Source organism: Oncorhynchus tshawytscha, linkage group LG07 (assembly GCF_018296145.1).
Source record: "Oncorhynchus tshawytscha isolate Ot180627B linkage group LG07, Otsh_v2.0, whole genome shotgun sequence".
Classification (NCBI taxonomy): Eukaryota; Metazoa; Chordata; class Actinopteri; order Salmoniformes; family Salmonidae; genus Oncorhynchus; species Oncorhynchus tshawytscha.
Window position 1 is genome coordinate 22,491,792 of NC_056435.1, and position 12,185 is coordinate 22,503,976.

At 40.6% G+C, this 12,185-nt stretch overlaps 1 protein-coding gene across 1 annotated transcript; it reads left to right on the plus strand.

Moving 5' to 3' along the window:
- Positions 1–333: 333 nt before the first annotated feature.
- Positions 334–5,824, plus strand: ddit3 (DNA-damage-inducible transcript 3). The gene is made up of 4 exons (XM_024426419.2): positions 334–470; positions 1,985–2,049; positions 2,611–2,824; positions 3,106–5,824. The coding sequence occupies exons 3-4, from the start codon at positions 2,669–2,671 to the stop codon at positions 3,850–3,852; spliced, it is 903 nt and encodes a 300-aa protein (XP_024282187.1). The 5' UTR covers positions 334–470; positions 1,985–2,049; positions 2,611–2,668; the 3' UTR covers positions 3,853–5,824.
- The last annotated feature ends 6,361 nt before the right edge of the window (positions 5,825–12,185 follow it).

The following is a 12,185-nucleotide window of genomic DNA, read 5'->3' on the forward strand; positions in this document are numbered from 1 at the left end:
TCTTATCACTGACTAGAAATTTGTTGCCAAGCATTGCATCATTCCTTTCATGTGACTCCCATACGCCCCAAATTCGTCCTGGCCGTCTTATGACTGCATCACATCTTCAGGTCACATAAACTACGATGGAGACAACTAGCAAGGCATTTTAAAGCCCGCCTTCACTGTAGAAGATAATTACGCATTGGATGTCACCAAGCAAAATATTTTAGCGCGTAGATTATGATTGGACCATCTGGATGTCAGTAATTTCATCGTCAGCTAATGGGGTTTGGTTGTGTAAAAAAAAAAATCTCCACATTAAGTTCGGTTGGCTCACCTTATATAAACACCACCGGGAGTTTCCAAAAATCACATTCACTATACTAAGCCGAACAATGGTTAACATGAGCTATCACCAATCTCAACTAAAATATATACATACTCCGAACCCAAGACAGTCAAGAAAGCGAAATAATAAAAGAAAAAGGGTAAGTGGATTTTATTTTATTGTCTACAGTTTTTAAGAGTTGTTGAATGCCTTCTACAAGAGTTCTAATTTTAATTTGGCAGCTGATCGTCTCCGGCTTTCCTTTAGAAATAGGAATGTGCATGTTTTGGCAACTTTCCCATGTCTGTTATAGGAGAGCAGTTGCTCTAGTTCAATTATAATTGACAGTTGTTATATTTTTATTCAAGATTCAGGGAGGCATTTATCTGCTTATTTGACTTTGACCCCAAGTTGCGTTCTCTCTACCACGAGCTTTATCTCTCTACCAAAGTTTGCTATCAGTGACAGCTGAGCTGTCAAACGCGTACATAACGTTTTGCAAACTTTTGTTTCGGTTTTATTAACTTATGTAGACTACTGTTATCAAAGACAAAGTATTTGTTTGATAAATGTATAGGTTGTCATGTATCCAGATAGTATAAAGGCTGTGTTATGTTAATAGCCAATTAAATAAAACAAACACTTATCTGCATTGACAAAGAAGAATAAGGTCGAGAAGAATAAGGTCGCACATCTTGCTATTTTGAGTTCATTTAGTTTCCTGTAGAATAGAATAGAACAGCTTTGTGTTCCCATCCCAGTATTCTGTACCCATTGGAGGTGTCAGTTTTCACCCTTGCTTTTGTTTCACTCGTCCCGTACTTTGATTCCATGACGTAATGCCTTGGCTTGGCTGGATGGATGGAGAGCGAGCTGAGACCACATCCGAGAAAAAAACAGCCTACAGTTGCATAAATGTCACTTTTCTGAAATGTATTCGTCAAACAATACATTCAAGAATAAGTAGATACTGATCATAAAAGTATTCGTCAAGAATTAGGCTGCATTTATTGATTGTGGCAGAGTTAAAGGTACTTTAAATCCAGTTTCTCTGACCACAATAACGACTTTCTTTGCTCGATGTCTGTTGTGGTCAGACAGCCATGTATTTCCTGTGTTGAGCAAGTGGTTTCAAAGTACCGTTAACTATTCAATATTAAGGATAAAACTGTATTTTTAGACCAAATATTTTCTACTCGGAAAATTGGATTTCAATTATATATTTTCTTTTTCATGAGCTAGTGTAAATCGAACTCAAGGAAGGATGTTTTGATAGAAATATAATTGTGGACCTTGACAGACAGAGGGCGCCCTAGAACACTTACGGAGTCTTTGTTTACATGAGGCAAATCAATGACCTGATTTTGTTGTGATTTTCCCTAAAAAAAAATATAATCAGAACACGTGAAGCCAGTACAATAGTTTGTCAAATTATTGCATTCGTTTTCTTTATAGAAAATCATTTGTATTGGCCTATTCAACATTTTTATGAATGTATTGTCAGCAGGTTGTTTTATCAAGTTGACTGCATCAGCTTTAATTTGAGGAGACATCTCTATGGATGCTGTTATACAATTATGTTCCTTTAAGCAAATTCTACCATCTCATCACACTGTATTATGTAATTGTTACAATAATTGCCAATAATTAATGTCATGAATTCTTTCTTTCTAGACTTGTTGGGACAAATTATCACCAACAACCAATTGCCAGACTTGATTATAAGAGACTTTCAAAAGGTGATTTGCATTTCCCCATTAATTCTTTAGATTTCTGTGTTGTTTTTACTGAGTGGATGTTTTGTCTATGGCTGTCAAGTTAACCTCCTCATATTTATATTATATCAATGCATTTATTTTCTAGATTTTAACTTGATAATGTCTGAAATGTAGTCATCACTACATCTCATGTTTTTGGCTATAGAATCCTATCATCAATTGATTCATGCAGTACAGCCATTTGTCCAAAGAGTGTCACTATTTTACAATTTCAATGAAGTGGATTTTTTTCACTAAATATAGAAATTATAATACCGGTACTTTGTTCGATTGTATATTTTTCTTCAACAATTGATAATTACAAACAACATGCTAACGTAGCCAGTTCTATTGCACAGCTCTTTCACATACAGCTTTCTTGGTAATATGTCGATCCCGATGTCTAGCCTACTGTATAGAAACCCCATAACGGTTCACACTAAAGATGCTATATTAAATAATTATTTCATCATTCTAAAACCAAACCCTCCTGTCTCAACATTATTTTAAAACCGGCTCCTCCTTTCTCCACCACCATTCCAGGTCCAGTGTGTACCAGCGTGTGGCTGTGAAAGACTATCTGTGCGACTGAGTGACAGAGATGACTACCGAGTGGCTTCACCTGCCCCCTCCGTACCCCCCTGGTGTGGGGCCGTTGTGTGGTGCAGAGTTGGAGGCGTGGTATGAAGACCTGCAGGATATACTGGGATCAGACACGGGTGGGGCCAAGCTGACTCGCGCCCCTCCCTGCTCAGAGGTCAGTTGGGATTAGAATTATAATTTTTTTTAAATATTGATTGATTTATGAACAAAGTGATCGATGACTGATTGTGTTTTGTTTTTCTATCGGTTGTTGGTTATCCCAAAATTTTGTTTAATCTTCTCTTCTTCGTCTTCTCTTCTTCATGATGCAACTCTTTCAAGAGCGCTGATGTAAGAAGGGTCTTTGACATAACTGCTCCTCTATTTTTTTATTCTCTTCTTTCTTTCACTCTTCCTTCCCTCTCTTCTTTCTCCTCTCTATATCTCTCTTCATAGAAAGAGACAGAGTTCCTGGATGTCCTGGAGAGCTGTTCCCTGACATGGCTGACGGACGGGGTGGGGGTGGGGGTTGGAGGGCAGGCATGGGGCGGAGGAGAGGGTGTCCAGAGGGTCACAATTCCGGAGGAGCCTCCTACCCATCCGCCCCCCTCCTCCACCGCCTTGTGTCTGAATCCAGCTGAGGAGAGGACGGAGAGGCCTAGGGACAGAGAGGGAGGGAGAGATGGAGAGGGAGGTTCGGGAGGAGGGGACCTGTTACCCCCAGAGTTCTTTGAGCTGCTGAGTGAGGGAGGGTTGGGCATGGTGGACAGTAACTACCATCATCATCATTCCAACAATGTCCAACAGCCTGGGTCTCCCTCCACTAGCGAGGAGGATGAACACCCATGTGTCCCCGACTCACCCTCCTGCTCCTCCTCCGCCGCCTCTCCTTCCCCCTCTCTCAACTGCTCTCCTCCTTCCTCTCCTGTCTCCTCTCTTACTAGCACCGCTTTCTCATTGTCTCGGCTGGGCAAACGCAAGAGAGGCAACTCTCTGTCCTTCCCTTCCACCGGTTCGCGCTCATCCTCCTCTTCCTCTTCTGCGAAGAAGAGCAGGAGAGAGAGGGAGCAGGAGAACGAGAGGAAGGTGCAGGAGCTGACGGACCAGAACGAGAGGTTAAAAGCGGAGATAGACAGACTGGGAGAGGAGGTGCAGAGGACACGCAGAGCCCTGATAGAGAGACTAGTTAACACCAAGAAGTGAAGGAAGAAAAGCAAGGAGAAGAGCGGGATGAGAGGTAGCAGGTTGACAGAAGTAACACAAGGCATAAACATTTGGAATAGCAGGTTCGCGGTGAAGGGTGAACATTGGGGTGACCATGAAATGCATTTCTAGATGATGGTTAGAAAGAAACCAAAAGATACGTACGTGTTTCGAGAAGAAACTTAAATTATAAGTTTCTTCAAAACTGTATGAGAGAGAGAGAAAGAAGGAAAGTTAGAAAGAAAGATGAAAGAGCAAGTCAAAGGAAAACCATGGAGAGAAGGAACTGCAGCATTGCGGCAAATGTAGAGAGAGAGATAGACAGCATGTAAAGGAAATGGAGGAAACGGTTTAAATGGCAGGTGGATCATGCAATGCCTCTGTTGAGACGTTAGTGTACTGTATTTATGTAGGGCTGGATTTTAGGAAGCACATTTGAACTAGATGGGTAGCAATTAGTGCCCATCACAAGCATTGTACGATTGTGTAGCTCATTCAGTCTACTGAAGCGCTCAGTTTGAAGTACTGTACGGATTAGTTAGAGTCAATGAATTGATTGAGGGCATCGATTCCAAAATTAAGAAATTGATCGGAAGCATCAACAGTTAACACCCATCGCAAGCATTGCATGGGACTTGTTCATTAGGAATCAAATGGAAAGAGAAGGTGGGTCTACCTGGACTCATCCAATAAGAAACGCTGATAGAGGTTTTCTGTTGCAAAACGCTTTAAAACGTTTTTGCCATGATGAGCTCGATCCTGATTACGGCGTTTTTCGCTTATCCAACCTAGTGAAGTGTTCAGTATGAAGTAGGGGATGATGAGTTAGATTCAATTGAGTGATTGAGGGAACCAGCGTCGTTTCCAAAATGAAGGAATTGGTTGGAAGCTTCTATCTATGAAAGTTGTTAACCAACACCCATCAGAAGCATTCCATGGGTCGTGTTCATTAGGCACCAAACGGAAGACCAACTTGGGCTTGTTCATCAACAAACACACAATTACATTTTCTGTTACATGCCATAATGAATGAGACTGATTGGGCATGGTTTAGATCATTCAGCCTAGTGAAGGGATTTGTATGAACTAGGGATGAGTTTTATTATTGGATTAATTGATCAAGGGTGTTGGCATTGACTCCAACATTATGGAATTGACTAATCACATAAAGGTGATATTTACCATTGCTAGGAGTTTTATTGACTAATCTGCCTTCGCAACCATCAATGAATTGATTCTAAAAAACATAGTTGGGCTCATCCCTAGTATGACAGTAGAGTATGGAACGGAAACGCGGAGAGTGCATTTCATTGTCACCCTATCCTTTATCTAGCCTGGTTAAATCAGACTGAATGCTTTGCGTACCATTGTTCCCCAATGAAACAACAATGAAACATAGCTAAATCAGTTTGGATCCCAGGCTATCCCTTATCTGCCAACCTCTAAAATCTAAGATTAATCCTACAGGCTGAACAGAGGCGAGCAGAGATAATATTTCTTGCATAGTTTATGAGGAAATATGGAGCTCAGGAAAGTTTGTCAGTACTCAGTGCAGTGTGAGTATGTGAGAATGATGATTGGTAGTTTTTCAATTTCTACTTTCGTATAACCCGCTGCAGCTTTAGTGTGTATGGATAGTTCTACACCTAGGACCCAGTTATTCTTCTTTCTACGCTGATCTTTTTCTATCAAATTGACTGAATTTGGAGGTAGTAATATTTACAATGTAGAGCTACCCTGATTCACCTATATATTTGATATAACCATGTATTATACCTAGTTATACTGTAATATATACACCCTTTACTGTACCCATATTAACTTGTCATGTTATTATTAAAAAATATGTATCGATTGGTGGTTGAATTAGAGGAAACTAACATCCATGTATTTTATTTCTGTTGTTACATGAAACATTATATTGTATTTACTTTATTATATGCTCACATTTTCTAATAAATCCTTAAAACAATTTCAGTGTCTTGAAATGCTTATTTGAACGTACTCCGGTCAGTTGACGAGAGAGAGAAAAGTGAGATTCGTAAATATTAAGGTCCAAATGAATGCTTAAAAAACATTTTTTTTACTTTTAGCCATGCTATTTATTTGATTGAATAAATTGGTAAGGGGAATATTAAAAAATGTTTTTTTTATAATATAACAATAGTATTATATTTTTAAACATCTACCCAAACCTGACATTGATCACACACGGACCTGTTCTGATTTCTGCATAATGACACTAGATTCTAGGACCTTAGCCTGGTGGAATCAGCACGATCGTTGCCTTCACCATTTTATTTCACTTCACGATGGATGTTGCGCAGTAAAACAGAATGGTGAATGCCAGCAGCTATCAGGCTGGTTTCTACCAGGCTACTAGAACCTTCTACTTTGAGAACAGACATGTAGAACTATTCTGATGTCAGAATATGCTGTAACAGTTTTCAATATCCCTGTCTTTGCTTACTGATCTGTCCTTAAACCCAACACCTTTTCAATTCCCCCATTTTCCTCATAGCCCACATCACATTGTCTTTCATCCAGTCATAGACTTGTCTTACAGAAGTTATTCTCATATTTCTTGATCCTATTCTCCATTAAGGTAATTATTGAAATCTTACTTCCCTCTACTCTTATTTTCCTGCTTCTGTCTGTCTTCCTTCTCTCACTTCTTGTCTTTCTTAGGGGCAGGTTCAGGGTTCTTTCCCTCAGCCAAGTCTAACTGTGTCATGTTCTGACCTTAGTTCTGTTATTATATCTTTGTTTTAGTATGGTCAGGGTGTGAGTTGGGTGGGTTGTCTATGTTCGTTTTTCTATAATTTGGGATTTCTGTGTTCGGCCAAGTATGGTTCTCAATCAGAGGCTGCTGTCAATCGTTGTCCCTGATTGAGAATCATACTTAGGTAGCCTGGTTTCACTTTTGAGTTGTGGGTGTTTATTTTCCGTGTCAGTGTTTGTGCCACACGGGACTGTTTCGTTTGTGTCGTTGATTCACGTTTATTTTGTATTTCAGTGTTCATTTTGATTAAACATTATGGACACTTACCACGCTGCGCATTGGTCCTCCGATCCTTCTCGCTACTCCTCCTCAGAAGAGGAGAACGAGATCCATTACAAACTGTTCCTTCAGTTCCAGTAGTTTGGTGATCTCTGCTCCGATCACAGCCTTCTCTGACTTCTGGCCTTTTAGGGTCCTCACCTTCTCCCTCTGAATCAGAGACAGACCAGAGAATAGGTTGTATTAGACCTAGTCGTTGTTGACAACTAGTGAATCATTACCTAACATCCAGGCTGTATCACATCCGGCCGTGATTGGGAGTCCCATAGGGCGGCGCACAATTGGCCCAGCATCGTCCAGGTTTGGCCGTCATTGTAAATAAGAATTTGTTCTTAACTGTCTTGCCTAGTTAAATAAAGTTAAACAAAATATATATATATAAATAACATCTATTCCCCCTAACATGACACAGTCCCCTTAATATGACACAGTTGTCATTAACAACTAGCAGGCTAAATCATTAACTACCACCTTTTCCCCCTGACCCAGAACAGAGAAAAGCAGAGAAGAGGTGATAGAGATACATGATAGAGATACAATATAATGCTATAAGGACTCGGTCGTCATTACCAGCTATTAAACCATTACATAACTGGCACATAAACAGAGTAGAGAAGAGGTTGGACACAGAGAGTCAGCATTATCAACTAGTAAATCATTGACTAGCAAGACACTTTCATCATAACCAGCTAGACTGTCGTGATTACAAAATAGTAAATTAATAACTAAAAAGGCCCCTTTACTTGGTCCGCACAAGGTGCCAAGCTCGCTGCGTGGTCAGGTGTAGAAGCTAGCTGGGTTAGTTAGCTGGGTGTAGCTGTTTGACGTTCTTGGACGTATCATGTGAACCCGGGTCATCAATACCAGATAGACAGTAGTCATTGCTAAACTAGTACATTATTAACTCAAGCCAATAGATGGACACACTGACATGCTTTGAAATCCTATGGTTGCATTACCTTTCACATTACTAGACACTCAAGAGAGTTCTAATGTTAAGGTATAAGATAAGGTATAAGATGAGAATTTACCATTTAAAGATGTCATCATAAAATGTCTGGGATTTATGTAATGGCGCATCTGTGACAAAATAAATATAATGTTTTGATATTTGATCAGGAGGTTTAACATTGGGAGCATGTCCTTTCATATTTATATTCTGAAGATGTCCCGAATATCATACTAACAAGACATTTCTGGAGAAAATCATGAAGTATACAACTGGCTTAGGGGACAATTATTTCATAATTTAATTGTTCCACCCCTAATTTGCTACACCCGTACCCCTCATCTTACCTGTTCTGCAACAGCGAGTGTTAGCTCCCTGGCTCTCTCAACGTCTACTCTGTTCCTTACAGCCTGAGCAGTATTAGCTGGGGTTGGGTCGTGCTTTCTTTCCCTCGGCCAGGGATAGCCGTTTCTTCAGTTCTAGTAGTTTGGTGACCTCCACTCTGATCACAGCCTTCTCTGCCTTCTGGCCCTTCAGCATCCGCACCTTCTCCCCCTGGAGCAAATAAAGTAGAAGAGAAAGAGGTTTTGTTAAATCAGGGACAAAGAAATATCAAACATGTTTATTTGACCGGGAGGTCACGCGAACATTGGGAACCATTCCAGACACATTGTGCTTCCGATATTCCTAACATATGCCAATATTAGGACGTCATACGAACATAACATTTTTGGAAGGAAGTCATGTACCATGCAACTGTCTTAGACTCTTTCATTGCTTATTAAAGAGGCAATCTGCAGCTGTTACATCCATTTTTAAAACTATAATTCCATATCATGGATGGTCAGTCCTTGCATCGATAGCTCGATCTATGAATTTGAGAGTGGTTAAATTTCTCCAGCCTCATCCCTCAGCTTTTTACTGAAACAGTGGTGAGAACACTTTTTTATTGTTTCAACTGTTGATTGCTCCTTTAAGGTCATTTGTGTCACCCATAATTCACTACACCCATCGCTCCACCATCCCACGGCCAGTGTTAGCTCCCTGCCTCTCTCAGTGTCGGCTCCGTTCACAGCAGCAGGGGCTGTAGCTGAGACTGGGGCGGGCTGGGCGTTGGCATTAGTCCGGGCGGTTGATTTGGGCTGGAATGTAAAGACAGGTTTCAGATTTTATAAGCAATTTTTCTCCAACAATCTCAGGATTACACTATTACATTTCACTCTCTGTAGTGACGCCTCTAGCACTGCGATGCAGAGCCTTAGACCGCTGCACCACGCGGAAGGCAGTGACACAAACCGGTGCACCTGGCACCTACTATCATACCCCATTCAAAAGCACTTCCATTTTTTGTCTTGCCCATTCACCCTCTGAATGGCACACAAACACAATCCATGTCTCAATAATCTCAAGGCTTAAAAATCCTTCTTTAACCTCTCTCCATCTCTCACGCTCTTCACGCTCTTCTCTCCCTCGGTTAATTGTTTGCAGGAAATACAGGAAAAATAGGCACAAGTGAGTACACAACCGTTTAAATGGTTTTTGGGGTGTATCTACCCACGGCCTGTACAGGTCTGGAAAGATACATCCGTTGTTTTATTTTTGTTTTAGTCTGCCTGCAAACAAGCTGGATGATTCAGAATCCATTGAAGAGCTTGAATGAGTCATTGACGAGAGATACTTACGAGCTCAAAGAAACATGTCACTGGATTTGGAGGATTTAAGCACTGTTAAGGACAACAAACCCAATCAACAAAACAAACCAAGGCCAAGTTGGCCAAGCGGTATCAACGATGGCATCAAACCATCCTCAAGCAAGATGGCACGTGTGGAGAGTGGGGAGAGGTTTACGGATAGGGATGTTGACTTGTTGAAATCCATCAATGAAAGGCTTGCCAAACTTCGATTTACTAAGAGAGGACATCAATACATTATGTGCCAGTCTAGAATTCAGCCAATGTCAGATGTCACACAACTTAATGTCTAACAACTTAAAGAAACCTTGCTTGACGATCAATGCGGGATAATCTAATATTTCCAGGGTTGTAAGGAGGCTGTAAGGACACTGTTCGAGACTTTATGTAAACTCAACTGAAACTGCCCACAGATGTTGTGCCTAATGTGACTTTCTTAAGAGTCCATAGAATGGGTAAGGCCTCTGGGAATAGGCCACAGGCTATTATTGCATGTTTTGAACCTTTTAAGCAAAAGGAAATAGCGAAGAGTTAGGGGTAGGAACTCAGAAACACTGACTTTTGAATGAATGATCACTTCCCAACGAAGATCAATGAAAGGAGAAAAAAAACTATAAGCCATCCTGAAGGAAAAGCGCTGCCTGAATCGATGAGTCTCCTTGGTGATGGATAAACTTTACGTCAACGGGCAACTGTATCAGGACACTAGAGTAATTACCTGGCTATTTTAATCCAATGTTCAAATCTGAGTTTGTGTGTTGAAGTGTATCATGGCAACTTCAACTATAATGAATACATGCTCTATTGATCTCCACTTGACAAGGAAAGGGTTGCATATAGCTCAGGTTAATGTATGTAGCCTTCCTAACAAAATACATGAGGTTTTTAACTTGGTCAACATAAATAATATTCATGTTTTAGCTTTGACCGAAATGCATTTGGATGCATCTGTAAATGATGGGCAAATTAACAGTCATGGATATAGTCTACTTAGAAGGGACAGGAATAGGAATGGTTGGGGTGTAGCACTGTACATTTAGAATCATATACCTTTTAAGACGAGGGATGACCTTAATGTATGTCAAATAGAGGCACTACGGGCTCAAGTACATCTGCCTCACCAGGAACCCATATTGGTAGGACGTGTGTATAGACCTCCTAGCTCTAAGGTGGCCTATCTGGATGACTTATGCACTGGGTTTGACAAGGCCACAGATAGTAACAGAGATGTATTTATCTTGGGTTATTTTAATGTAAATTGGAAGTATCATAATAATTCAAATATAACTAAATGAATGAGATATACCGAGAGCTGTGGTTTGGAACAAATTGTTAATGATACTACTGTACTAGATCATCAACTAAGTTAGGTCACTGTTCGGACACGTGCATTGATCTGATCTTCTGTAATATACCATTACAATGCTTAAAAGCCAGATCAATGCCAGTGGGCTGGACAGACAATAATATTGTGACCATAACCAGAGGTATGCGCAATGCCGTTGGGGGTGCGCCAAATAAAAATGTGATTCACATTTTTTTTTCACATTTTCCATCAGTCCATTTATATTTTCCAACGGGGCTATACATTTGGGTGAGGTTTTTTCTCGCCTGAATAGCCTCGTTTCACTGCCAAAAATAAAAATTAAACTATCTAGCATTCAAGCCAAGGGAATGCCTGACTGCTTGAAAGACGTTCTGTACACTACAGTGAAAATGGTTGACTTTGTTAAAGCAAGGCCCCTGAACTCTCGTGTATTTTCTGCACTATGTAATGATATGGGCAGCGACCATGTAACACGCTTACAACATACAGAAGTGCACTGGTTATCAAGGGGCAAAGTATTGACACATTTTTTTTTTGAGAGATGAGCTTAAAGTTTTCTTTACTGACCATAGTTTTCACTTGTCTGACCACTTGCATGACGACAAGTTTCTCACGGCTGATGTTTTTTCTCGCCTGAATGATCTGAATCTAGGATTACAGGGACTCTTAACTATTACAGGGACTCGCAACTATATTCAATGTGCGGGACAACATTGAGGCTAGGATTAAGAAGTTGGAGCTCTTCTCTGTCTGCATTAACAAGGACAACACACAGGTCTTTCCATCATTGTATTATTTTTTTGTGTGCAAATGAACTCAAGCTTACGGACAATGTCAAATGTGATATAGCAAAACACCTGAGTGAGTTTGGTGAGAAATTACGCAGGTACTTTCCCAAAACGGATGACACAAACAACTGGATTCGTTACTCCTTTCATGCCCTGCCTCCAGTCCACTTACTGATATCTGAACAAGAGAGCCTCAACGAAATAGCAACAGGCAGTTCTGTGAAAATTGATTTTAATCAGAAGCCACTGACAGATTTCTGGATTGGGCTGCGCTCAGCGTATCCTGCCTTGGCAAATCGCGCTGTTAAGACACTGATGCCCTTTGCAACCACGTACCCATGTGAAAGTGGATTCTCAGCCCTCACCTGCATGAAAACTAAATACAGGCACAGACTGTGTGTGGAAAATGATTTAGGACTGAGACTCTCTCCAATACAATCCAACATTGCAGAGTTATGTGCATCCTTTCAAGCACACCCTTCTCATTAACCTGTGGTTAGTTATTCACAATTTTTCG

Excerpts from the sequence above, each read along its gene's own strand:
- ddit3 (XM_024426419.2), top strand. The coding sequence starts at position 2,669 with ATGACTACCGAGTGGCTTCACCTGCCCCCTCCGTACCCCCCTGGTGTG. Across the intron at positions 2,825-3,105 it reads GCGCCCCTCCCTGCTCAGAG|AAAGAGACAGAGTTCCTGGA; the intron begins GTCAGTTGGGAT and ends CTCTCTTCATAG.